The 26,317-nt window shown below is 40.6% G+C and overlaps 1 protein-coding gene across 8 annotated transcripts in view; it reads right to left on the bottom strand.

Moving 5' to 3' along the window:
• Positions 1–26,317, bottom strand: part of LOC106086729 (low-density lipoprotein receptor) — a 922,896-nt gene that overhangs the window by 250,808 nt on the left and 645,771 nt on the right. For 6 of the 8 annotated variants that reach the window (XM_059363908.1, XM_059363911.1, XM_059363910.1 and 3 more), the window contains exon 3: positions 4,334–4,453. In XM_059363908.1, coding sequence (XP_059219891.1) covers positions 4,334–4,453 — 120 coding nt within the window. Of the gene's footprint in view, positions 1–4,033; positions 4,151–4,333; positions 4,454–26,317 lie in introns of all 8 variants that reach the window. The other 2 variants (XM_059363916.1, XM_059363909.1) reach the window with 1 other exon arrangement.

Raw genomic sequence — 26,317 nt, 5'->3', positions numbered from 1 at the left:
AGCATTTGAAAGCTTTTGGGTAGTCATTAGGAGCTACTGATAGTTCTTAACAATCTTTAGTCCAGAACAACTGACTACTCAACCAATAATCAGCCCATGAGTATGAAATGATTGAACACATTTTATACAACACCTGTTCCGGGCATCAGGCATTAGAATAAATGCAGGAAGAGCTAGAGCTAGGCAAGACAGATATCTGGGATATGCTTAAACTTTACAAATGGTGTCTTACTATTCTCAGTAAAGTGACGGAAGACACGATTGAGGTAGAAGAGAAATTTCATGTCGTCTCTCCAGCCTTCTGTTTCTTAAATCTCAGTTTTACAATTGCTGAGGGCTGCTTTGAATTGGTCCAAATTGTTGTTCAAATCATGCCTAAAGAAGTACTCGATGTTTGGTGATTTAGTCAACTCATGGAGCTCATCGTCCATGATAATGCAAAAAACTCGATCCAGCATATGGCAACTGATGAACTTGGATGTGGGATGACCTTTCGAAAACTTTCTGCAGGCGAACTACAACGACTATCTTTTTGCCGGTATTCAGGTTTGTTGATTTGGCAACATTCATCACATTTGAGGCCACAAATCGGAGGCCACCGTAGCGCAGACGTTATATATACCGCTGAAGGCCTGGGTTCGAATCCTGTCGGGAAAATGAGAAAATTTTTCAGCGGTGGTTATCCCATCTTAATGCTGGCGACATTTGTGAAGTACTTTGCTATGTAAAAACTTCTTCCCAAAGAGGTGTCACATTGCTGCACGTCGTTCGGACTCGGCTATAAAAAGGACTGCACTCATTGATACATGAGAAGTTTGCCACTGTTCCTTATGATAAGAGGCCTCCTCTTTATAGCCGAGTTCGAACGGCGTGCCACAGTGCGCACGTCACAAATGTTGCCAGCATTAGGAGGGGAAAACCACCGCTGAAAATTTTTTTTCTGATGGTCTCACCAGGGTTCGAACCAAGGCGTTCGGCGTCGTAGGCGGATATGCGAACCTCTGCGCCACGGTGGCCTTTAAAGTGGCAGAAATACAAAAGTTTATCGATAATATCTGACAAATTTAAGATGATAGTAGATCGCTCCACCGTTTCATAACCCAGGTAACATTGACCGAAAACTCATATCTCATACCCCATCTAACGATTAATGTGGAGCTTGAAGGCCTTGTCTATAGATGTAGACATGAAAGCACAAATTTTAAAGGGTAGCTGGTGTTATAAAAATGACTCGCATCTGGGAGAGGAAATGGGCTAAAGATTCTAATTTGTATATTTATAACTATCTGATCCTTCCGAGACAATATACCGTCAATAAAGGAAAGCGTGGGCTGGTATAGAGCTTCATATAGCTATAAGTGTAACAACAACCATTTAGGCCAATACCAATACTAGACAACACGCCTCAGTAGTTTGGTGGACTGCTATGGAGAAAAAGTGCAACATAAGGACCATACAACAAGTTCAGAGAACATGTTGTCTTGGCATAGGCGGAACGATGAGCACCACGTCCACTAGGGCACTGGAGACTATTCTAGATATCCTACCCATTGACATACAGATTATTTATGAGGCAGCCACTGCGGCTATGAGACTTAAGGCCATGGGCGAATGGATCTCGGTTTAATAGATGCGACGATAGGAAACCTGGAAGGAAGGGAAGAGGTTTCCAATCGGATACCTGAGATGAACGTTCAAGTCGAGTGCGAGATACTGCTGCTATCGGCACAGTCTTGGTTTGACAGAAACCTAGTATTGCCATCTGGAAGATCATGCTACACGGATGGATCAAAGCTAGAGGACAGAGTGGGCCTGGAGGTCTACATAATGAACCCTGGGTCTGAGATCTGTTTTAGACTGCCTGACCATAATACGCTCCTGTAGGCAGAGATCCGGGCGATCATGAAATGCGTAAGGTGGTGTGGTACTAACGCGAGGACGTCGATTGTGAACATATTTAAGGACAGGGCCATACGGGCAATAACAGCCAGGACGTTAAGGTCACGAACAGTCTTGCAGTGTAAGAAGGAGATCAACGCCTTCTCTGAGGATAGCACAATCGCATCGTTAGGGTGCCGAGCCATAAAGGAGTAAGGTGGATTGAAAGGGCAGACGATTTTGCAGAGAAGACCAGAGAACTGCCGTCAACAAACTTGGTTAACCCGAAGCCTTTCGGGTCGACGCAGTCCGAGGTAAGGGCGTGGACGACGAATGCGCATGCAACCCTGTGGAACAGCGAAACGGTCGGTGGGACGGCGAAAATCCTATGGGGGGATCCGGAACGTGAGAGGACGAGGCTAGTACTGAAAGGAAGAAAGAAGGCGGCCAGCATAGCCAGCATATTTGGTGTCATATGGTGCGGCAAGTGATAGCATGTCTAGGGCATGTGAGGAAAATGATAAGCCATTGGAACATTTCCTATATCATTGCCCGGCTTTCGCGGCGAACAGACAACGGTACATAGGTGGGGATACGATACCAGACATGAACCAACTAAGGTGAGTGGTATGGAAAATAATTAAGGATTATGTAAGCACCACGGAATTCCTAACTTCACATTTCCCTTTTCGAAGTTACTTTTTAGTTTTTAGAGCGCACAGCAAGTCGATTACTGGCTTAAGTGTATGTCTGTAGTAGCATGGGGCAGATTAATATCTGCACCCTCTTTTCAACCTAACCTAAGTAGCGCGTACACCAGAGTTATACACTATTAAAGATGATAAGGCAACGGATGCCATTTACAGCTACCGAAAAAATTTAATTTATGGAGAGCAACTGCAGCCCATACCGTCCCTTTGTAACAAAACTTGGCTCAGCTTAGCAATTAGGAAATTGATATTCTTGGTTTTAGTTAACCGATTATTTCCCACAATTGGGAGCTTAAAGAGTAAACAATGAAAGCTTAAAACGTAAACACAACAACGTTATACTATTGAAAAAATCTACGTTTCCTTTAAACTTTTTGGAGGGGCCCAAATTGAAATTTAGTTCAACATTTACCAACAGTTAGCACTTCTTTCTTAATTTTGAGCATGCATATAGGTACTCGAAAAATGGAAGACGTAAAAATGTAGGGCTTGTTGAACTAAAATGTCTTTTTGTAGTTCATACAACTCGCAATAATGAGTTATAAACTATTTCATCTTTACTCATGTTAAGTCAATTTTACTTGTATAAAGTTAATTTGCATAACCTTAAAGAAATTTTAACTAAATATTACAAATCATGCATTAAGTATTATGAAGTTACGTCTCGTTTGTGGCTTGGTTTTAATGATGTGTTCTAAAAGAGTTCGTTATAAAGAAATCTCATTAAGGCTTCAACAATTTCGTAATTTACCTAGTCCACCATTTTCATTTCCGAACAACTGTGGGTGAAGGTTCCATACTGCAATTAAGTTCAACATTTACTTATCGTATAGCTAATATAGAAGTTAGTTTCCTAAATTGCATGTGTACTCGGCTCACTGTGTTGTTAAAATCAACGGACAGAATGATTTGCATGCAATTGGTCAAATATGACTTATAAGAGCAGAAAAAACAAATTTTTAAGTTTGAAGCAAAACGGTTTAGAATTATTGCCAGGATTGGAACCCATTCGTTTAGCGGCATAACCGGACATGCATACCATGTAGGCCGCGGTGGCCTACATAGACACACAAATCAAGCATTAAGCCGTATTAAGTTAACTGTAAACTTTTATTTATTTTTTTTTTTCGTTTTCTTTTATATAACCTAGAATTCTTCAATGTATTAATGATTTAACCACACTGATGCTTGCCAATTGGTTTCACCAAGTTTTTAGTAAATTTTCATAGTTTTTAAAACCTTATTAATATTCACCCAATATCCCAAAAATGAAGCCTGTATGGCTCCCAGTATTATTTTGTAAACCAAGCTATTTTTTTTCAACTAAAACACTTTGTTTCTTTTTTCCCTAAAAATCCCTTTTGTGTAACGAGTAGAAATGCCTTTGCAGTTAGTATCCTATGCAATTTTTTCTTTCTCAAACAAATATCAAATAAAAATCTTACAACAATGATTTTCATCAGAATTATCGCGACAATCTGGACTACCATCGCACCACCAACTTTGTGGAACACATTGTTCACCATTTTTACAGGTGACCTCATAGGATTTGCAAAAGCCCACTATAAAACAAAAAGGATGTTATCAGAGAGTGGGGGTGTGATTAAAATAACACCAGACGAAGAAAATACATGAAAATGAAAACAAAAAACATTAAGTTGTGTATAGATGTTGATAAAGAAAAAAAAATAAAAAAACAAAAACCATTGCAAAACCAAAAAAAAAAAAAAAATGACAAAACTTACTGCAAAGTTCGGGGGCTTCATCGGAACCATCAGAGCAATCCTTCTCCTGATCACAGCGCCATCTGTTGGGTATACATTTGCCATTGCCGCAACGGAATTGCTCAACACCACAAGTGGAGGCTAGAAAGAGAAAAGCCAGAGAATGCAGAACATAAAATTAATAATAAAATTCAAATTGTTCTTCTAATAAATTCCTGCAAAATTAAGGCAAACTGGGCGAAGGAGGAAAGAGAGGGCAAGCAACACTTGACTATCTACTTCCCTTATGGTCTAGCTCTTAAATTTTGTCTTTTTTATAGCCTCGACAATAGAATGGGGGTATACTAATTTCGTCATTCTGTTTGTAACACCTCGAAATATGCGTCTGAGACCGCATAAAGTATATATATTCATGATCGTCATGTCATTGTAAGTCGATCTAGCCATGTCCGTCCGTCTGTCCGTCTGTCCGTCTGTCCGTACGTCCGTCTATCCGTCAGCCCGTCTGTCCGTCCGTCTGTACCTTCGTCTGTCTATCGAAAGCACGCTAACTTTCGAAGGAGTAAAGCTAGCTTAACATTTTGCACAAATACATTTTATTAGTGTACGTCGGTTGGGACTATAAATGGGCCAAATCGGTCCATGTTTTAAATATAGCTGCCATATAAACCGATCTTAGCCCTTGACTTCTTGAGCCTCTATAGGGCGCAATTGTCGTCCGATTGGACTGAAATTTTGCACCTGGTGTTTCGGTATCACTTCCAACAACTTCGCTATGTATGGTTCAAATCGGTGTTTGTTTTGATATAGCTGCCATATAAACCGATTTTGGGTCTTGACTTCTTGAGCCTCTAGAGGGCCCAATTCTCGTCCGATTTGACAGAAATTTTGCACGTTGTGTTTTGGTACCGCTTCCAACAACTGAGTTAAGTACGGTTCAAATCGGTCCACGTTTTGATATAGCTGCCATATAAACCGATTTTGGGTCTTGACTTCTTGGGCGTCTAGAGGGCGCAATATTCATCCGATTTGAATGAAATTTTGCACGTGGTGTTTTGTTACCACTTCCAACAACTGAGTTAAGTACGGTTCAAATCGGTCTATGTTTTGATATAGCTGCCTTATAAACCGATCTTGGGTCTCGACTTCTTGAGCCTTTAGAGGGCGCAATACTCTTCCGATTTGAATGAAATTTTGCACGACGTGTTTTGTCATCACTTACAGCAACTGCGCTAAGTATGGTCTAAATCGGTCCATGTTTTGGATATAGCTGCCATATTAACCGATCTTGGATTCCGACTTCTTGAGCCTCTAGAGGGCGCAATTGTCATCCGATTTGACTGAAATTTCGCATGAGGTGTTTTGGTATCACTTCCAACAATTGCGCTAAGTATGGTTCAAATCGGTCCATGTTTTGATATAGCTGCCATATAAACCGATATTGGGTCTTGACTTCTTTAGCCTCTAGAGGGCGCAATTGTCATCCGATTTGGCAGAAATTTTGTACATCGGCTTCTTTCATAACCTTCAACATACGTGTCGAATATGGTCTGAATCGATCAATAGCTTGATACAGCTCCCATTTACACCTTTCTCCCGATTTTGCTTCTTGAGCCCCTACAAGGCACAATTCTTATCCGAATGAACTGAAATATTACACCATGACTTTGAAAATGTTCAGCATTCATTTGTGGTCCAAATCGGACTATAACTTGATATAGCTTCAATAGCATAACAGTTCTTATTCAAAATTCTTTGTTTGCCTAAAAAGAAATACCGCTCATAGAACTCGACAAATGCGATCCATGGTGGAGGGTATATAAGATTCGGCCCGGCCGCACTTAGCTCTTACTTTTTTTTAGAAAATAAGACCATAGAGTCCTTATATTTCCTGTGTTTTATAGTTAATTAACTTTAAGAGGCCACATTATTATTTGCTTCCTTAAACAACATTCCTTCATTCCAACAGCCATGGCAGAATGTCTTCGATGGCGAAATTGTTATGTTGTGTTGTGCTGTAGTATTTGCCATTAGAATTGCGATTTGAAATTTTGGCGAAGCAGAAAAAGAATTTCATGGCCAAGACTCTGACTCTGTGTCTGGATGGCCTACAAAAGTTTATTTTGAATAATTTGTGTAATTTTTTATGACGATTTTTGTGGCTTTCTTTATTTTCATTTTAAAATCATCAAAAATTGATGGCCCATCATCTGGAGGATTCCATTCCATTAGGACATAAAGCTTAAGTAAAAACGCTTTAAAACAAGATTAAGACATAAGTTGTAGGCCATCCCCAACGAAAAACAAGGCGTTACTTTTTTATATTTAAGGCTGGAAGCCATGAATTTTTTGCAAGGATTACCACCCTAAGGCTTAAAGCATATGAAAAGAATAATGGCACAAGAATGGAAAAGGAGGGACTATGAAATAAGTCTCGTACTCTTGTATATCGCTCCCACACATATTTATAAAATTTTATAAATCGTAAAAAAATAGAAACAAAACAGAATCAACAAGACAAAGTAGGGCGAAAGGACCTTATGACACCCTACATCAGACAAGACTTGCTGTACGAGTATGCATTTTGGGTACAGCAACAAAAATTAAGCATTTAGTCCCATGATATAAGGTCTTGGGACTATAAAAGCAGGATCTGGTTTCCTATATCGTTGACATTTTGAACTGCAAGTTGTTATAAGGATTATGATGTATATGGTCAAGATTGGAACATATTTCGATACAACTGCCATACAGATCAATCTGCCGATTTAAGCTCTTGGACCCATAAAAAATCCATATACTACCCAGTCCTATAAGCATGGATGCCTTAAGACCTGCAAGTGAAAGAAGTGCTGTAAAAGCACCACCAGTCGTCAGACTCGCAACTGAGGAATAGACAACAAACCTGGAGAATTCACAGACCAACAAAACTACCATGGCAGCCAATATGTTAGACAAAGTCACAAGAATGACAACAGAAGTCAGGGCTAACATTGAGAAGCCGAAACTAAAAATTTCACAGTTAAGGACGTACTGATAAGGCAAACAGCTGCTGGGCACTATAGGGTCTGCCTAAAAGTTCGAAATGGACACTCTATAGTCTGCCAAGTTCTATAGAGTGCCCATTTCGGTTCTGCTACGCAGACGATGTTTCAATAATTCTAAGTGGTAAGGATCCCACCGAGCTATGCAGAAGGGCCGAAAGAGCATATAACTGGGCTACACCCAGAGGTCTCAATGTTAACCCAGAGAAGACTGCAATATGCCTGTTCACGGGGAAGACGAAGGTGGGCGAATTTAACGCAACACGTTTCCTCAATAAGACGATTTGGATATCTGACAAGGTCAAATACTTAGGTGTGATCTTGGACAGGAAACTGAAGAGTCACATTCAGGAGCGTACTGAGAAGGCTCACAGGTGTAGGACACTATGTAGATGGGCCATAAGCTCGAAATGGGGCCCGAATCCGAGGATAGTCCACTGGCTCTACAGGAGCGTGATTAGACCAATACTTAGTTACGCCTCAATAGTTTGGTGGACTACTATGGAGAAAAAGTGCAACATAAAGACCATACGACAGGTTCAGGCAATATGTTGTCTTGCTTTGGTTCAGGGAGTATGTTGTCGATAAGGACCATACCAACTAGCGCACTGAAGACTGTTCTAGATATCCGACCCCGACCGAAGAAACCTGGATCGGAAAGGGAAAAGATTTCCGATCGAATACCTGAGACGACAGTTGAGGTCGAGTGCGAGGCAATGCTGCCAGCGGCACAGTCTTGGATTGATGGAACCCTAGTATTGCCATCACGGTCAGTGTTACACGGATGGATCAAAGCTAGGGACAGAGTGGGCCTGGAGGTCTACATTGAGAACCCTGGGACTGAGATCTGTTTTAGACTGCCCGACCATAATACGGCCCTGCAGGCGGAAATCTGGGCGATCACGGATCAACAAGCGCATACCAACGCGCTAAAATCGAGGCGACGATAAGAAACCTGGATCGGAAAGGGAAGGGATTTCCGATCGAATACCTGAGACGACAGTTGAGGTCGAGTGCGAGGCAATGCTGACAGCGGCACAGTCTTGGATTAACGGAACCCTAGTATTTCCATCACGGATGGATCAAAGCTAGGGACAGAGTGGGTCTGGAGATCTACATTGAGAACCCTGGTACTGAGATCTGTTTTAGACTGACTGACCATAATATGGCCCTGCAGGCGGAGATCCGGGCGATCACGGATCAACAAGCGCATACTAACGCGGTAAAATCGAGGCGACGATAAGAAACCTGGATCGGAAAGGGAAGTAATTTCCAATGGAATACCTGAGACGATAGTTGAGGTCGAGGGCGAGGCACTGCTGCCAGCGGCACAGTCTTGGATTGACGGAACCTTAGTATTGCCATCACGGATGGATCAAAGCTAGGGACAGAGTGGGCCAGTAGGTCTACATTGAGAACCCTGGGACTGAGATATGCTTTAGACTGCCTGACCATAATACGGCCCTGCAGGCGGAGAGTTTGGCGATAACGGATCAACAAGCTCATACCAACGCGGTAAAATCGAGGCGACGATAAGAAACATGGATCGGAAGGGGAAGAGATTTCCGATCGAATACCTGAGACGACAGTTGAGGTCGAGTGCGAGGTAATGCTGCCATCGACGCAGTCTTGGATTGACGGAACCCTAGTATTGCCATCACGGTCAGTGTTACACGGATGGATCAAAGCTAGCCACAGAGTGGGCTGGGGGTCTACATTGAGAACCCTGGGATTGAGATCTGTTTTAGATTGCCTGACCATAATACGGTTCTGCAGACGGAGATCTGGGCGATCACGGAATGCGTGAAGTGGTGTGGTGCTAACGCGAGGACGTCGAGTGTGAAAATCTCTAAGTACAGTAAAATTGCCTTAAGGGCAATAAAAACCAGGACGGTAAGGTCACGAACAGTCTTGCAGTGTAAGAAGGAGATTAACACCTTCTCCGAGGCAAAATCCGCATCGTTTGGGTGCCGGGCCATAACGGAGTAAGGGGAAATGAAAGGGCAGACGATTTGGCGTTGAAGGCCAGGGGACTGCCGTCAATAAACTTGGTTAGCCGAAGCCTTTCGGGTCGACGCAGACCGAGTTAAAGGAGTGGGCGAGCGAGTGCAACAGCGAAACGGTCGGTAGGATGACAAAAAATCCTATGGGGGGATACAGATCGTAAGAAGACGAGGCTATTACTGAAAGGAAGTAAGAAGGAGGTTAGTATAGCTATTGGGACACATAGGGCTACGAGCTCACTTATGTAAAATCGGTGCGGCAAGTTATAGCATGTGTAAGGCATGCGGGGAAGATGTTGAGACGTTGGAGCATATCCTTTGTCATTGCCCGGCTTTCGCGTCTAACAGATACCGGCACATAGGTGGGGACACAATACTTGATAGAACCAACTTAGGGGAGTGGTATTGAAAAAATTAAGGATTTTGTAAGAATTCCTAATTTAAAATTTTCTTTTTAGAGGTTACTTTATAGTTTTTAAAGCGCACAACAAGCCGATTACTGGCTTAGGTGTATGTCTATAGTGGCATGGGGCAGATTAATATCTGCACCCTCTTTTCAACTTAACCTAACCGTCCCTGCACTGCCTGATATTCGAATATTAGGATATTTGCGTAGCTTAGTCATCTTAATTTTGAGTAAATGTGTTTCTTGGAAGTAGGTGAGGGCCTCATCGTCTGCTCTCTGTTCTTTAGACTGCATTGAGTTTCTTGTCACTGCACTGCCTGATGTTTCAATATTAGAAGCTATGCCTGTCCTAGTTTTCCGAATCTTGAAAAAGTCGGTAGGTCCGTGTTCTTTAGGCTGCATTGAGTTTCCTGTCACTGCACTGCCTGACATCTCAATATTAGGATCTTTTTTATCCTAGTCTTCCGAATCTTGAGAAATGGTTGATTGATGGTTCCATCGTCGGGTCCCTGTTCGTTAGCCTGTGTTGAGTCTCTCGCCCCTGCACTGTCTGATGTTTCAGTATTGGGATCTTTGCTTATCCTAGTTTTCCCAATATTGAGAGAGACGGTTACTGTCTCGTTGTCAGCCTCCTGTTCGTTAGGCGGCATTGAGTCTCCTGCCACTACACTGCCTTATGTCCCATGACTTCAGTCTGAGCCAAACTTGGTCCGGAGACTTCATCAATGCCCACCACAAGGACCACCTTTCTCCTCCACCTTTCTTCTCCACCTTGCTCCATCTCCTCCCGGTAGAAGACATCCCATTTCTGCACGACCAAATCTTGTTTTAGACGTCCATCATACGTTCCGTTGCGTATTTTCCGCCCTCACCCTTGATAAAGACCATCGACTTTTTGAGCTGGAAATGTCCATCTTGCTCCCAAGCATGAGCTTTGCGCCCTAGGAAGTGTCGGTACTTTCAACGAGCTTTTTAGCGGTTTTAATACACCCAGCTGACGCAAAGTGCGCCTCAAAGTTTTGAAAATCTCGATTTTTGGCTATTGGGCGACATCGTCTCGACTTTCTTCTTCTATACCGCCCAGGTCTCTCTCGATCTCTCGATTTAAGGTCTTGGGCCCATAAAAGGCGCATTTATTGTTCGATTATGCCAAAATTTGGGACAGAGTGTTGTGATAGGCCCTTCGACATTCCTCTTCAATTTGGCCCAGTTCGGTTCAGATTTCTATATAGCTGCCATATAGACCGATCTCACGATGTAAGGTTTTGGGCCCATAAAAGGCGCATTTATTGTTCGATGTCGCCGAAATTTAAGACAGTGACATCTTTTTGAAATTTGGTACATATCGGTCTAGATTTAGATACAGCTCTTGATTTAAGGTCTTGGACCCATAAAAGGCGCATTTATTATCCGATTTCGCCGAAATTTGTGACAGTTATGTTATGTTAGGCCACATCGATTGACTCAAGTCGGTCCATATTTTGATATAGCTGCCATATAAACCGATCTTGAGTCTTGACTTCTTGAGCCTCTAGAGGGCGCACCTATTATCGAATTTGGGTAAAATCGAGTAAAACGGCTTCTCTCATGACCTTCAACATACATGTCAAATATGGTCTGATACAGTCTATAGCCTGATTCAGCTCCCATATGAAATAATCTCCTGATTTTTTATCTTGAGCCTCTAAAGGAGGCAATTCTTATTCGAATTGGTTGATATTTTACACAATGACTTCTACTATGGTTTCCAACATCCAGTTCAATTATGGTCCGAATCGGACCATAACATCATACATCTCCAGTAGCATAGTAATTCTTGTTTCTCCTTTATTTGCCTACAAAGAGATACCGGGAAAAAAACACAACAAATGGGATCCACGGTGGAGGGTATATATTGGGTTGCCCAAAAAGTAATTGCGGATTTTTCATATAGTCGGCGTTGACAAATTTTTTCACAGCTTGTGACTCTGTAATTACATTCTTTCTTCTGTCGGTTATCAGCTGTTACTTTTAGCTTGCTTTAGAAAAAAAGTGTAAAAAAGTATATTTGATTAAAGTTCATTCTAAGTTTTATTAAAAATGCATTTACTTTCTTTTAAAAAATCCGCAATTACTTTTTGGGCAACCCAATAAGATTCGGCCCGGCTGAACTTAGCACGCTTTTACTTGTTCAAAATGCCAAGGCGACCAAACTTAGGGCTCTGTCCAGAGACATAACTTCATCTCGATAACACCTTAGCTCTAGGCAATCAAAATTTCAAAGACTTAGCTCTACCCTTTCTCAAATAGCAAATTTTTTTTAAGTGTTTTTCGATTTTTGCCCACAGTGTGTTGCAAAATTTTATTTCTATACTTTGATGAGTACAAAAACATACATGACCATGCAATCCCTTTCCATCATTTAAGCCTTATATGCATCCTCTATGATTCGCAGACACATAAATTTTCCAAAAATTCAATTTTTTGGGTCATTATTTTCCGTTCTCTATCCCTTACCCTTTATTTTGGGGCAATTGTAATGCATTAAAACAACTTTAATGATGATTTAAGTCTACAAGTAATTTAATATGAAATTTTATTTATTTTTCTTTTCCCTTTGTGTCCAATTTTTGTTCTTTTTTTCTCTCTCTCTCTCTCTCTGCAGCTTAGTGGTATTTTTGGAATTCCACCAAGCATTTGGCTTTCCCCCCCTCCACCCTGAATGACGTTCGGTTTAATTCCGTTCCACAGTGGGAAATGGGATTTATTACTGACTTTATTTGGATTAGACAGCCATAACCGGAGGCTAAAGCTAAACGAGAAATGATGAGGCATGAGAGTGCTACGTGGCCCCAGTTGTATGGTACTCGCAGTAGCACAAACACACGAGTGTGAGAAAGAACAATTTAACAAAATATAATTCCACTTTTTTTTTTTTGGTTTTCTCTTTTTGCTACAACCAAATGCTATTTTAAGAGGACTGCTGGACATTGCAGTTGCGGTGAGATTTGTAATGGTCATTGCGTTAAATGAAATGACAATATGGGTGTTTACACGCTGGTGGAAGATCAAAAAGCCATTCCGATTGAGCTTTTCCAGATGAGTTTATTGAAAAATTCTTTTTTTTTTCAAAAAATGATGGAAGATCAAAAAGCCATTCCGATTGAGCTTTTCTAGATGAGTTTATTGAAAAATTTTTTTCTTCCAGAAAAAATGGTTTGAAATTCTTCGGTACTGACCCCTTCCGAGTTGGTAGCGTGCTTGGTTTACCAGTGCAGGGATCGTGGGTTCGATTTCTCCCAGAAGCCTTGGTATGTCGCTACTGTGGTATCACAATGGACTTAAAAGGACCGTCTCTCTTACCTTACCTAACCTAACCCCTTCCAAATCCTTTGTTGTAACTAATATAAAGAATGGAAGGGTAGCAATTCCGTTGTTCTTTGTTAATATTTTCAAAATCAGATGAAATTTTGAAGCTTTATGAATATGTCCACCGATAACAATAAATCATTGGTGTTGCCGAAAATGCCAACTTGAAGTATATATTGGTGTGCCCAAAAAGTAATTGCGGATTTTTCATATAGTCGGCGTTGACAAATTTTTTCACAGCTTGTGACTCTGTAATTGCATTTCTTTCTTGTGTCAGTTATCAGCTGTTACTTTTAGCTTGCTTTAGAAAAAAAGTGTAAAAAAAGGATATTTGATTAAAGTTCATTCTAAGTTTTATTAAAAATGCATTTACTTTCTTTTAAAAAATCCGCAATTACTTTTTGGGCAACCCAATACATATCTGGATCAAAAAGTTATCAATTTTATTCCGAATTGTGTACTCTAGAGGTAGCAAATAACAAAATGTCCATGAAAGGACCTTAAAACCACAAATAGGAGCTTGCTTGTTTGACCATTTATTCTTCCTCCTTACGCCTATTCAGTACATATGCCGCCAACTTTTCATTTCAAGTATGGCAATGACCATATATCCTTTCTCTGTTCTTGCTTGTCCTTGTGACTGCGTTAAGTATTAATGACTACATGTTGGTTTGAGTATGCCAAATGGCACTATGCATGTGAGTGTTGGCTTTGTGTTTGTGGAATGCGTGTGAATAACAACAAATGTTGTTCATTTGCAGCTTAGGATAAATATACTCCAGGACCATGGTGACACGAACTTAAACCTAAATATAGCCAGAGAACATGGTACAACATTAATATAAGTCTAATAGGGTGGATTGTATAACATGGATAACATTTCAAGAAAAATCGTTCAAAAAAAAAAAAAAAATAATAATAATAAAAAACAAGTTATGGTTCATTTCGGACCATAATTGAACTGAATGTCGGAGACCATGGTAAAAGTCATTGTGTAAAATTTCAACCAAATCTAATACGAATTGCGCACTTTAGGGGCTGAAAAAGAAAAATAGTGAGATCGGTTTATAGGGAAGCTGTATCAAGCTAAAGACCGATTCAGACCATATTTGACACATATGTTAAAGGCCATGAGAGAAGCTGTTGTACAAAATTTCAGCCAAATCGGATAGGAATTGCGCCCTCTAGCGGCTCAAGAAGTTAAGACCCCAGACCGGTTTATATGATAGCTATATCAGGTTATAGACCGATTTGAACCATACTAAACACAGTTGTTGAAAGTCATAACAAAACACCTCATGCAAAATTTCAGCCAAATCGGATAGGAATTACGCCCTCTAGAGGCTCAAGAAGTCAAGACCCCAGATCGGTTTATATGGCAGCTATATCAGGTTATAGACCGATTTGAACCATACTGAGCACAGTTGTTGGAAGTCATAACAAAATACCTCATGCAAAATTTCAGCCAAATCGGATAGGATTTGCGCCCTCTAGAGGCTCAAGAAGTCAAGACCCCCGACCGGTTTATATTGCAGCTATATAAGGTTATGCACCGATTTGAACCATACTTGGCACAGTTGTTGGATATCGTAACAAAGCACGTCGTTCAAAATTTCATTCCAATCGGATAAGAATTGCCCACTCTAGACGCTCAAGAAGTCAAGACCCCAGATCGGTTTATATGGCAGCTATATCAGGTTATAGACCGATTTGAACCATACTCAACACAGTTGTTGGAAATCACAACAAAATACCTCGTGCAAAATTTCAGCCAAATCGGATAGGAATTGCGCCCTCTAGAGGCTCAAGAAGTCAAGACCCCAGATCGGTTTATATGGCAGCTACATCAGGTTATAGACCGATTTAAACCATTTTTAATACAGTTGTTGAAAGTCATAACAAAATACATTATGCAATATTTCATCCAAATCGGACGAGAATTGCGCCCTCTAGAGGCTCAAGAAGTCAAGACCTCAGATCGGTTTATATGGCAGCTATATTAGGTTATGGACCGATTTGAACTATTCTTAATACAGTTGTTGGAAGTCATAACAAAATTTCAGCCGGATAATAATTGCGTCCTCTAGACGCTCAAGAACTCAAGATCCCAGATCGGTTATTATGGCAGCTATATAAAAACATGGACCGATATGGTCCATTTACAATCCCAACTGACCCACGCTAATGAGAAGTATTTGTGCAAAATTTCAAGCGGCTAGCTTTACTTTACTAACTTTCGAAGGTTACCGTGGTTTCGACAGACAGACGGACGGACAGACGTAAAGACGGACAGACAGACAGACGGACATGGCTAGATCGACTTAAAATCTCATGACGATCAAGAATTTATGCACTTTATGGGATATTAGACGAATATTTCGAGGAGTTACAAACAGAATAGAGAAATTGTATAACCCCATCCTTCGGTAAAGGGTATAACAAGTAAAAAGCCGTTAAGTTCGGTCGGTCGGGACTTTAGATACCCACCACCTTGGGAATATGTGTAATCCACATTTTACCATAATATGGCGAAAAATGCTTAATTTATGCCCAAATAGCAGGTATATCGAAATATGTTCTGATTTGGGCCAAATTTAGCACGGACATTGAGTTGTCTAATAAGTACAAGTCATGGTTCAATTTTGTAGAACCAAATATTGGTCATTTTGGTAGCTACAGGCAAATATAGACTGATCTGAACCATATACGACACTAATGTCGAAAAGCCTAACATAAGTCACTGTGTCAAATTTCAGTCAAATAGGATTATAAATGCGCCTTTTATGGGGACAAGACTTTAAATCGAGATTTCGGTCTATATGGCAGCTATATCCAAATCTAAACCGATCTGAGCCAAATTGAAGAGGAATGTCGAAGGGCCCAACACAACTTACTGTCCCAAATTTCGGCGGAATCGGACAATAAACGCGACTTTTATGGGCCTATGACCCTAAATCGAGATATCGGTCTTAATGGCAGCTATATTGAAATCTGGACCGATCTGATCCAAACTGAAGAGGAATGTCGAAGGGCCCAACACAACTTACTGTCCCAAATTTCGGCGACATCGAACAATAAACGCGCCTTTTATGGCCCCTATATGGCAGCTATATCCAAATCTGGACCGATCTGAGCCAATTTGAAGAAGGGTGGCCTAACACAACTCACTGTTTAAAATTTTGGCGAAAACGAATAATAAATGCTTCTTTTATGGGCCCAAAATCGTAAATCGAGAGATCCGTATATATGGCAGCTATATCCTAATCTGGACCGATCTGGACCAAATTAAATAAGGATATTAAAGGGCCTAACACAACTCACTGTTCCAAGTTTTAGAGACATCGGACAATAAGTGCGCCTTTTATGGGCCCAAGACCTTAAATCGAGAGATCGTTCTATATGGCAGCTATATCCAAATCTAGACCGATCTGAGCCAAATTGAAGAATAATGTCGAAGGGCCCAACACAACTTACTGTCCCAAATTTCGGAAACATCGGTCAATAAATGCGCCTTTTATGGGCTCAAAACCTTAAATCGAGAGATCGGTCTATATGGCAGCTACACTCAAATCTGGATCGAACTGGGCCAATTTGAAGAAGGGTGGCCTAACACAACTCACTGTTTAAAATTTTGGCGAAAATGAACAATAAATGCTTCTTTTATGGGACCAAAACCTTAAATCAAGATATCGGTCTATATGGCAGCCATATTCAAATCTGGACCGATTTGGGCCAAGTTGCGGAAAGATGTCGAAGGGCGTAACACAACTCACTGTTCCAAATTTTGGCGACATCGGACAATAAATGCGCCTTTTATGGGCCCAAAACCATAAATCGAGATATAACTCTATATGGCAGCTATATCCATATCTGGACCAATCTGCGCCAAATTGCAGAAAGATGTCGAAGGACCTATCACAACTCACTGTCCCAAATTTCGGCGACATCGGACAATAAGTGCGCCTTTTATGGGCTCAAAACCTTAAATCGAGAGATCGGTCTATATGGCAGCTATATCCAAGTCTGGACCGATCTGGACCAAATTAAGGAAGAATATCGAAGGGCTTAACACAACTCACTGTCCCACATTTTGGCGATATTGGACAAAATGGCCTTTTATGGTCCCAAGACCTTATCGCAAACCTTAAATCGAGAGATCGGTCTGGTCTATATGGCAGCTATATATACAAATTTGCACCTATCTGGGCAAAATTAAGAAAGGATATTGAAGGGCCTAAAACAACTCTCTGTCTCAAATTTTGGCGAAATCGGAAAACGAATGCCCCTTTTATGGGCCCAAAATCTTAAATCGAGAGATCGGTCTATATGGCAGCTATATACAAATCTGAACCGATCTGGGCCAAATTGCAGAAAGATGTCGAGGGACCTAACACAACTATCTGTTCCAAATTTCGGCGAAATCGAACTATGAATGCGCCTTTTATGGGCCCAAGACCTTAAATCAAGAGATCGGTCCACATGGCAGCTATATTCAAATCTGGACCGATCTAGATCACATTGAAGAACGGCATCGAACGTCCTAACACAACTCATTGTCCCAAATTTCAGCAAAATCCGATAGTAAATGTGGCTTTTATGGGCCTAAGACCATAAATAGGCGAATCGGTCTAAAAGGGGGCTATATCAAGATATAGTCCAAAAAGCCCATCTTCAAACTTAACCTTCCTATGAACAAAAAAAGAGTCTGTGCTAAGTTTTAGTTCAATGTCTCTATTTTTAAGGACTGTAGCTTGATTTCAACAAACAGACGGACGGACATGGCTAGATCGTCTTAGATTTTTACGACGATCAAGGGGGTCTTAGACGAATTTTTCCAGGTGTTCCAAACGGAATGACTAGATTAGTACACCCCCTTTCTATGGTGGTGGGTATGAAAAAAAAACTTGGAAAATTTTGGTAAGACAAAATAAAACGCCACCTCGTTCTGTAACGATCCGCCGTGGGTAGGCTGCCAAATTATACGAATTGTGCAATATAAAGCGAAGGCAATAAACGCCATGTGGCATTCCAGAACGCTCTTTTACTCTTTCGTCCTAGTTGCTATCGTTCCAATAGCCATTTGACTCTCTGTGAGCGTGAACATGTCTCGAACGCCAATTAATTTAACGACTGAGTTACAATCAGGCAAAAACCAGTTCGGTCTACATATACAGCTAGGACCCCAGGAGGGTATGGGGGCTTCCCTAAGCTTCGAGGTATCTGTGTTGCCACAGCTTTCAGTTTTCATTAGTGCTAGGTTCCCACATGATAATACCTGCGTCCTTGGTATCCTTGTGTCACACTCAACCTCAATTTTCGCCCCAGAAATTCGGTCCGAAACTTCTTCTGCTGCATCCCGTCTCCCCAAACCTCATGATTAACATTGAGACCCCCGGGTTCAGTTGTATGCTTGTCTGAAGAACCTCTGGGCCTTCCTTAGCAAAACGTTTCGTCCCATTTCCCCTCAGAAGTGTAACAAATACGTTTTTGACTTTATTTTGGAAGTCTGATTTTGATTTTAACAAAACTTTTTTTCATGCAAACACTTCGCACTTTGTCTTCTTTCTTCATTTAATGGCCGTATGTCAGATATAACACCCAGTCAATTACTGAAGCTGTCATTGTTTCCTGTTAAACCCCGTCCACTACTCAAAAAAGTAAATTAGCAGCCCATTTCTAAACATATCACCGAATTGATGTAGCAACGCAATGACACAAAGGTTTCCAACAACGAAATGAAGTGAAAAACGTGTCAATGTTGTTTCACCTCAATTGCGACGCCATGGCAACTGGCAAATCATCAACATGATTGTCTGGTTTCGAGGAATCGATGATGGTTCATGCAACATTTGGTCATATGTATTAGTGAATGCCATTGACACATGGGGGAAATGATGCGTAAGCTTTGGCGCTAATTGGATGGAACAAAACAACAAAATATTGGAAAAGTTTCAAGAGTTTTCTAGAAAATTCAATTGAAAAAAACCAAAAATAAAAACGAATTCTAATGTATTCGGATATATTACTATGCAGGATGCTAAGGCATGAGAGGGACAGGGCATGCTAGAAAAGTTAAGAAGGTAATTAGGGGATTGTTGTCAAGGATATACATTTTGGAGGATTTTAAGGTGTTATCAGGTGTTAAAATATTGGGTAGCCCACGAAATCATTGCTGAATAGCTAGAACTATGGCATATACCTTCAAACTTTGTGAAACATATGTAGCATAATGCCCAAGCTGTTATATCCAGAGGCCTGTATAGGCAGGTCCTAGAAATGTAGAATAGCTGGCCGATGGAGGCGAGGGTCGGGCCATAATTTGCGGATCTGCACCTGGAATGTCCGCACTCTTTATAGAGAAGGTGCAGCATACGCGCTGGCGGATGTATTAGAGAAGTACAAGGCAGATATTACCGCCTTACAGGAAGTACGATGGACTGGGAATGGCGTCACTACAACACCAAACGGTGACGAACTATACTCTAGCTGCCATAATACGAGGCATGAATTTGACCGTGGATTTGTGGTTAGTCGGAGACTGAAACACCTTGTCTCAAGCTTTACTCCAGTGGATGAGAGGCTAGCCACAATCCGCATAAAAGCCAAATTCAACATCAGCCTTATTTGTGCTCATGCCCCGACGGAAGACAAAGACGAGCAGACCAAGGATATTTTCTACAACCGCCTAGAGAGAGAATATGACCGCTGCCCCGCTCATGATATTAAAATCGTTCTGGGAGATTTTAATGCGAAGATAGGGAAGGAAGACATTTTTGGCCCAACAATCGGTAAGTTTAGCCTCCATGAGAGATTGTCCGGTAATGGGTTCAGGCTGATAGAAATCCGCAGCGGCAAAAAACATGCTGGTGAGTAGCACCACATTTCAACATAAAAATACTCACGAAGCAACTTGGCTGTCACCCGATCAAAACACGAGGAACTAAATTGATGATGTTGCGATAAATGGAAGGCATTCATCCAGAGTGCTAGATGAACGATCAATCCGTGGAGCGAATATAGATTCGGATCATTACCTTGTTGCAGCAAAGGTTTGCACCCGTTTGAACATGGCCAGGAAAGTACGATCTAACACTGCACGAAAGCTGGACATTGAAAAGCTGCAACCACAACAGATGGCAGCGGTATACTCCACTCGACTGACCCAGCTGCTTGATGAAAACACTCCTTGTTTAGATGATATAGTGCAGGCACATCCCTTTGCAGCGACAAAGAAGGAAATTTTATAACTGACACAGATAGCATGCTGATGATATGGAGAGAACATTTTTCCCAACTGCTAGTGTCCCACAATGGCGGCGAAGAGTATATCGCAGAAGCAATTAATGATGGTGGTATAGAATGTTTACCTCCTAGTCAGAATGAGGTCCAAGTAGCAGTGACCCGAATAAAGAACAACAAGGCAGCAGGAGCCGATGGGTTACCCGCTGAACTATTTAAGACCGGAGGCGACACTTTGATAAGGCGTATGCATCACATCCTCCTGCAGAGACAAAGTAAGAAATCTGGTTACTGACACCGATAGCATGCTGAGGATATGAAAACAACATTTTACCCAATTGCTAGGGTCCCACAATGGCGGCGAAGAGGATATCGCAAAACCAATCAATGATGATGGTATAGAATGTTTACCTCCTAGTGAGAATGAGGTCCAAGTAGCAGGGACCCGACTAAAGATCAACAAGGCAGCAGGAGCCGACGCGTTACCCGCTGAACTATTAAAGACCGGAGGCGACACGCTGCTAAGGCGTATGGATCAGCTTATCTGTGCAATCTGGCTAGAAGAACTCACATCCGATGATTGGAACCTCAGCATACCGTGTCCCGTACACAAGAAAGAGGACAAGACGGGATGTGCCAACTACAGAGGAATAAGTCTCCTTCCCATCGCATACAAGATACTCTCGAACGTACTGTGTGAAAGATTAAAACCTAAAGTCAATGAGATAATTGGGCCCTATCAATGCGGCTTTAGACCAGATATTCACACTGCGACAATTTCTAAAAAAAGGACCCGAGAAGGAAAAATTGGCATCTACCATCTCTTTGTTTACTACAAAGCCGCTTGCCCCTTTACGTTCAAAGGTATTTCAAGCCATTTCTGAGTTTGATATCCCTGTAAAATAACTAAGACTCTGCAGAATTACACTTGCTGATATGCGTTGTTGAGTAAGATTAGGAGAGAACCCGACCATTTACCATTTAATACCAAATGAGGTTTCAGACAAGGAGATAGCCTAAAGTGTGATCTGCTGGAGAAGATTATACGAGATATAGATGTGGATAGATATGGACACTAATCACTAGGGAACACATGCTACACGCCCATTCCAACGACATCGACATCACACTCTTATATTCGAAGTCTACGCAACAACTCATAATACTTCATAGGGGGATCACTCTGTGGACTGATGGACAGTATTTCTCAATGCACAGTTTACACTAGGCAAAAAAGTATGCCAGTCCATGTTGTCGTACTTTACGTATACCCTTAACGCGGCATTGACGGATCTATTAATCTGTTTGCTTGCATTTGATTGGGGACTGTAGTGAAGTGGTCTGGTGTTTAACTCCAAAATCTGACAAAAATTCCTTAAACTCACTGCCCCCGAATTATGCTCCATTATCTGAAACCAAAAATTCTGCAGCCTTTGAAAGAATCGAAAGAGAGTTAATGAAAATGGGTCTGGCAGTTAAAGGAGATAAGACGAAATGGATGGTTTCAGCTCCTAAAAAGCCTTGTACAACCGAGCAGATAAAGAAAATGGATAAAGTTGGGAACCACAACTTTGAGACAGTAACTTTATCTACCTCGGCATCGCCGTAACCGAAACGAATGACACCAGTTTTGAGATTAAGCGAAGAATAATACTGGCAAACAGATGCTACTTTGGATTAAGTAAGCAGTTTAGAAACAAGGCCACCTCTCGACAGACGAAGATTACACTATACAAGACACTGATACTACCCGGGTTGTTATATGGTTCTGAAGCACGGGTACTTGTGAAAGCAGATGAGGCAGTGCTTGGAGTATTTGAGAGAAAGATTCTTCGTAAAATATATGGACCAGTTTGCGCTAGCGGAGAATAAAGGCGACGTATGAACCACGAGCTGTATGACGACGATAGCATAGTTACACGCATCAAAATACAGCAAAGAAGTCTTTTGAAGGCAAACACGGTGGTACACGCAAACCGGGAAGACCAAAGGCCCGATGGAAAGATTAAGTGTTGAGAGACACCTCGAAACTTGGTGTCAGAGATTTTAGAATAAGCGCAGGAGATCGAGGCGCTTGGAACGCTATTCTACGTTCGGCTAGTGGAACAAATATTCTGTCATAACCAAATAAAGTAAAAGTAAGTATAGAAATTTTGCATAAATCGGTGCACAAATCTTCGAGGTCTGGCGTTTTTGAAAACTGTGGTAAAGGGTAGGGTCCGGACATCGGTAAATCGTCATAGAATTTTATAACGATCTGAATTATATATAATTTGTAGGGTTGGAAATGTATATTTCGATGTGCTACAAACGGAATGACTAAATGAATATACCCCCTATCCTATAATGGTGGGTATAATAATAGATGTCAAATAACTGTCATAATTCTTTCTAGTTTTTCAAACAAAGCCTAAATTTATGCTACAAAATGTTGAGTTTGACTTAAACTTAAAATAGTTAAAAGCGTAATGTTGTTTATACAAAAATCCCCCTCGACGTTCTCTTTTAATAAGTTTTAATGCAGTTTTTTCCTAATACATTAACTCTATGTAACTTTCATTAGCGCCTTAACGCTAGCCATGTTTCATGCAAACATAGCGCCCAAAGTTATGCTATAAATTGTATAGTGTTATATTTGCTAAGCCAACTATGAAAACAAAACTTAGCCAGGGTATATCTTAAAACATAACCATTCGCTAAACTAATATTTAAGGGAGACAAATTAGCGAAGCGACAATGGTAACATCTGCAATGGCAGCAGCAACTATTTTGTCGTTAGTCCAAACGCTGTGCACTGCTGCGGCTTGCTGTGGCTTACTGTGGTGACTATATGACTAATGCTATGCCCGTTCGTTTGCTAACTAATGCTGGGCATTACGCTAAGCTCGTTTCAGGAATTTAAGGCTAATAAACATTAATACTCATTAAATGGCCAACAATTAGATAGGGCGCAACATAACTTTTAGCTAAGATTTAGAATAGAAAATGGGGTGTGGGGTTAAACATGGTTGCGGATATGGCAAACAACCAATAACAAAAAAAAAAGAGTGACAATACATATACTGGCAATATATTTGGTCAACATAATGAGCAAGCTGAGTTGGCATAGCATGGGCCACAATGGTTGCCTGCCATAACTAGTCGCATAGAAAATATGTTTCGTAAATAGTTGTTGATCATATGAAAAAATTTGTTAACCTAGATAACTTTAAAGATTTAGCTAAGACCTCTTGCTTCATTTGTAAAGAAAGTATCATAATGTACGAGTTATAGATAGATTATTTAGTCACCCATCCTATTTTTCCTAGTTGTAAGTAAATGCCTTATTGGGACCTTTAGCTTCATCTTTAAAAAAAGTACCTTTTGGTACCAAAATGTTTTAGTTGTCAATAGATTATTTAGCCACCCATCATATATTCTTCTTAGTTGTACCTACATGACGAATTTCAGACCTCTAGCTCCATCTGTAAAGAAAGTACCAAATGGTACCAATTTGGGTACCAAAATGTTCAAGTTGTGAATAGACCATTTAGCCACCCATCATATATTCTCCTTAGTTGTACCTACATGCCAACTTTCAAAACTCTAGCTCCATCTTTAAAGAAAGTACCAAATAGTACCAACTTTGGAACCAAAATGATCAAATTTTGAATAGATCATTTAGTCACCCATCATGTATTTCTTAGTTGTACATGAGTGCCAAATTTCAGAACTCTAGCTCCATTTTTAAAAAAGTACCAGATGGTACCAATTTTGGTACCAAAATGTTCAAATTTTGAATAGATCATTTCGTCACTCATCATATATTTCTTAGTTGTACATGCGTGCCAAATTTCAGAACTCCAGCTCCATCTTTAAAGAATGTAACAAATGGTACCAATTTTGGTACCAAAATGTGCGAGTTGTGAATGAATCACTGGTTACCCCTTATATATTTCTTAGATATACCTATATGCAAAATTTCAGATTTCTAGCCCCATCTGAACAGAAAGTACCAAATGGTACCAAAATGTACGAATTTGGAAGAGACCATTTAGTCACCCATCATATATTTCCTGGTTGTACCTATATGACGAATTTCAAACCTTTAGCTCCATCTGTAAAGAAAGTACCAAATGGTACCAATTTGGGTACCAAAATATACGAATTTGGAAGAGACCATTTAGTCACCCATCATATATTTCCTGGTTGTACCTACATGCCGAATTTCAGACCTCTAGCTTCATCTTTAAAGAAAGTACCAAATGGTACAAATTTTGGTACTAAAATGTTCAAATTGTGAATAGATCATTTCGTCACCCATCATATTTTCCTTAGTTTTACCTAAACGCCAAATTTCAGACCTCTAGCTCCATCTTTAAAGAAAGTACTAAATGATACTAATTTTGGTACCAAAATGTTCAAATTGTGAATAGATCATTTCGTCACTCATCATATATTTCTTAGTTGTACATGCGTGCCATATTTCAGAACTCTAGCTCCATCTTTAAAGAAAGTACCAAATGATACCAAATTTGGTACCAAAATGTTCAAATTGTGAATAAATCATTTCATCACCCATAATATATTCCTTAGTTTTCCCTACATTCCAAATTTCAGACCTCTAGCTTTTTTCGTTTTCTCTCATTACCGGGTACTATTTTTCCATATTTCTTTTCTTTACTCATCGTTTGCACCCGATTTCTTTTAAGTTAATTTTCTAAATTCTATCTCTATCCATACGCCCTGTACAAAGTTCACCCATTTCGTAACTTTTTGGTACTTTTTTAGTACCTAGATGTATAAATTTTGAAAAATTCTTTTCGTCACCCAACTAGGTTTGCCAAATTTCAAAAAAATATATATAAAATAGCACCAATTGCGGTACTAAACGTATTATTTCTCCCACTTCCGGTACGAACATTTTTTTACCAAACCTTATTTTTTCGAGATGCTCTTTGTTTTCAGCCCAAGAATATATTCCCAAAGGGTACGAATTGCTGCACTAAACATATGTTTTCTCTCATTACCAGTACTATTTTTCCATATTTCTTTTCTTTAGTCATCCTTTGCACCCGATTTCTTTTAAGTAAAATTTCTAAATTCTACCTCTATCTATACGCCCTGTACAAAGTTCACCCATTTCGTACCTTTTTGGTACCTTTTTAGTACCTAGATGTACAAATTTCCAAAAATTCTCTTTGTCATCCAACCAAGGTTGTCATATGGCATCTAAGTTTTAAAATGCAGAGCTCTAGTTAAACTTTCCAAAAAAAAGTATCAAATAGTACCAATTGCGTTACTAAACGTACTATTTCTCCCACTTCCTGTACGATTTTTTTACATTTTTTTTACCAATCCTTATTTTTTCGAAACGCTCTTTCATTTCAGCCCAAGAACATTATTCCAGCCCTTTCCGTTCGCACTGCGCAAATATGTAACTTTTTGTCACTTTTTAGTACCTAAACGTACGTATATCACTAATCCAGCCTTATCCCGTGCCTATGATCTAAGACCAACATTCGTGCAAAATTTCATGAATTTAGCTTTAGCCGTTTGTGCTGGGCGATGATCAGTCAGTCAGTCCGTCTGTCAGTCAGTCAGTCAGTCAGTCAGTCAGTCAGTCAGTCAGTCAGTCAGTCAGTCAGTCAGTCAGTCAGTCAGCCAGTCAGTCAGTCAGTCAGTCAGTCAGTCAGTCAGTCAGTCAGTCAGTCAGTCAGTCAGTCAGTCAGTCAGTCAGTCAGTCAGTCAGTCAGTCAGTCAGTCAGTCAGTCAGTCAGTCAGTCAGTCAGTCAGTCAGTCAGTCAGTCAGTCAGTCAGTCAGTCAGTCAGTCAGTCAGTCAGTCAGTCAGTCAGTCAGTCAATCAGTCAGTCAGTCAGTCAGTCAGTCAGTCAATCAGTCAGTCAGTCAGTCAGTCAGTCAGTCAGTCAGTCAGTCAGTCAGTCAGTCAGTCAGTCAGTCAGTCAGTCAGTCAGTCAGTCAGTC

The sequence above is a fragment of the Stomoxys calcitrans genome, chromosome 2 (genome assembly GCF_963082655.1).
Source record: "Stomoxys calcitrans chromosome 2, idStoCalc2.1, whole genome shotgun sequence".
Classification (NCBI taxonomy): Eukaryota; Metazoa; Arthropoda; class Insecta; order Diptera; family Muscidae; genus Stomoxys; species Stomoxys calcitrans.
The sequence above is the reverse complement of the archived record's forward strand: the minus strand, read 5'-3'. Positions and strand labels throughout refer to the sequence as shown.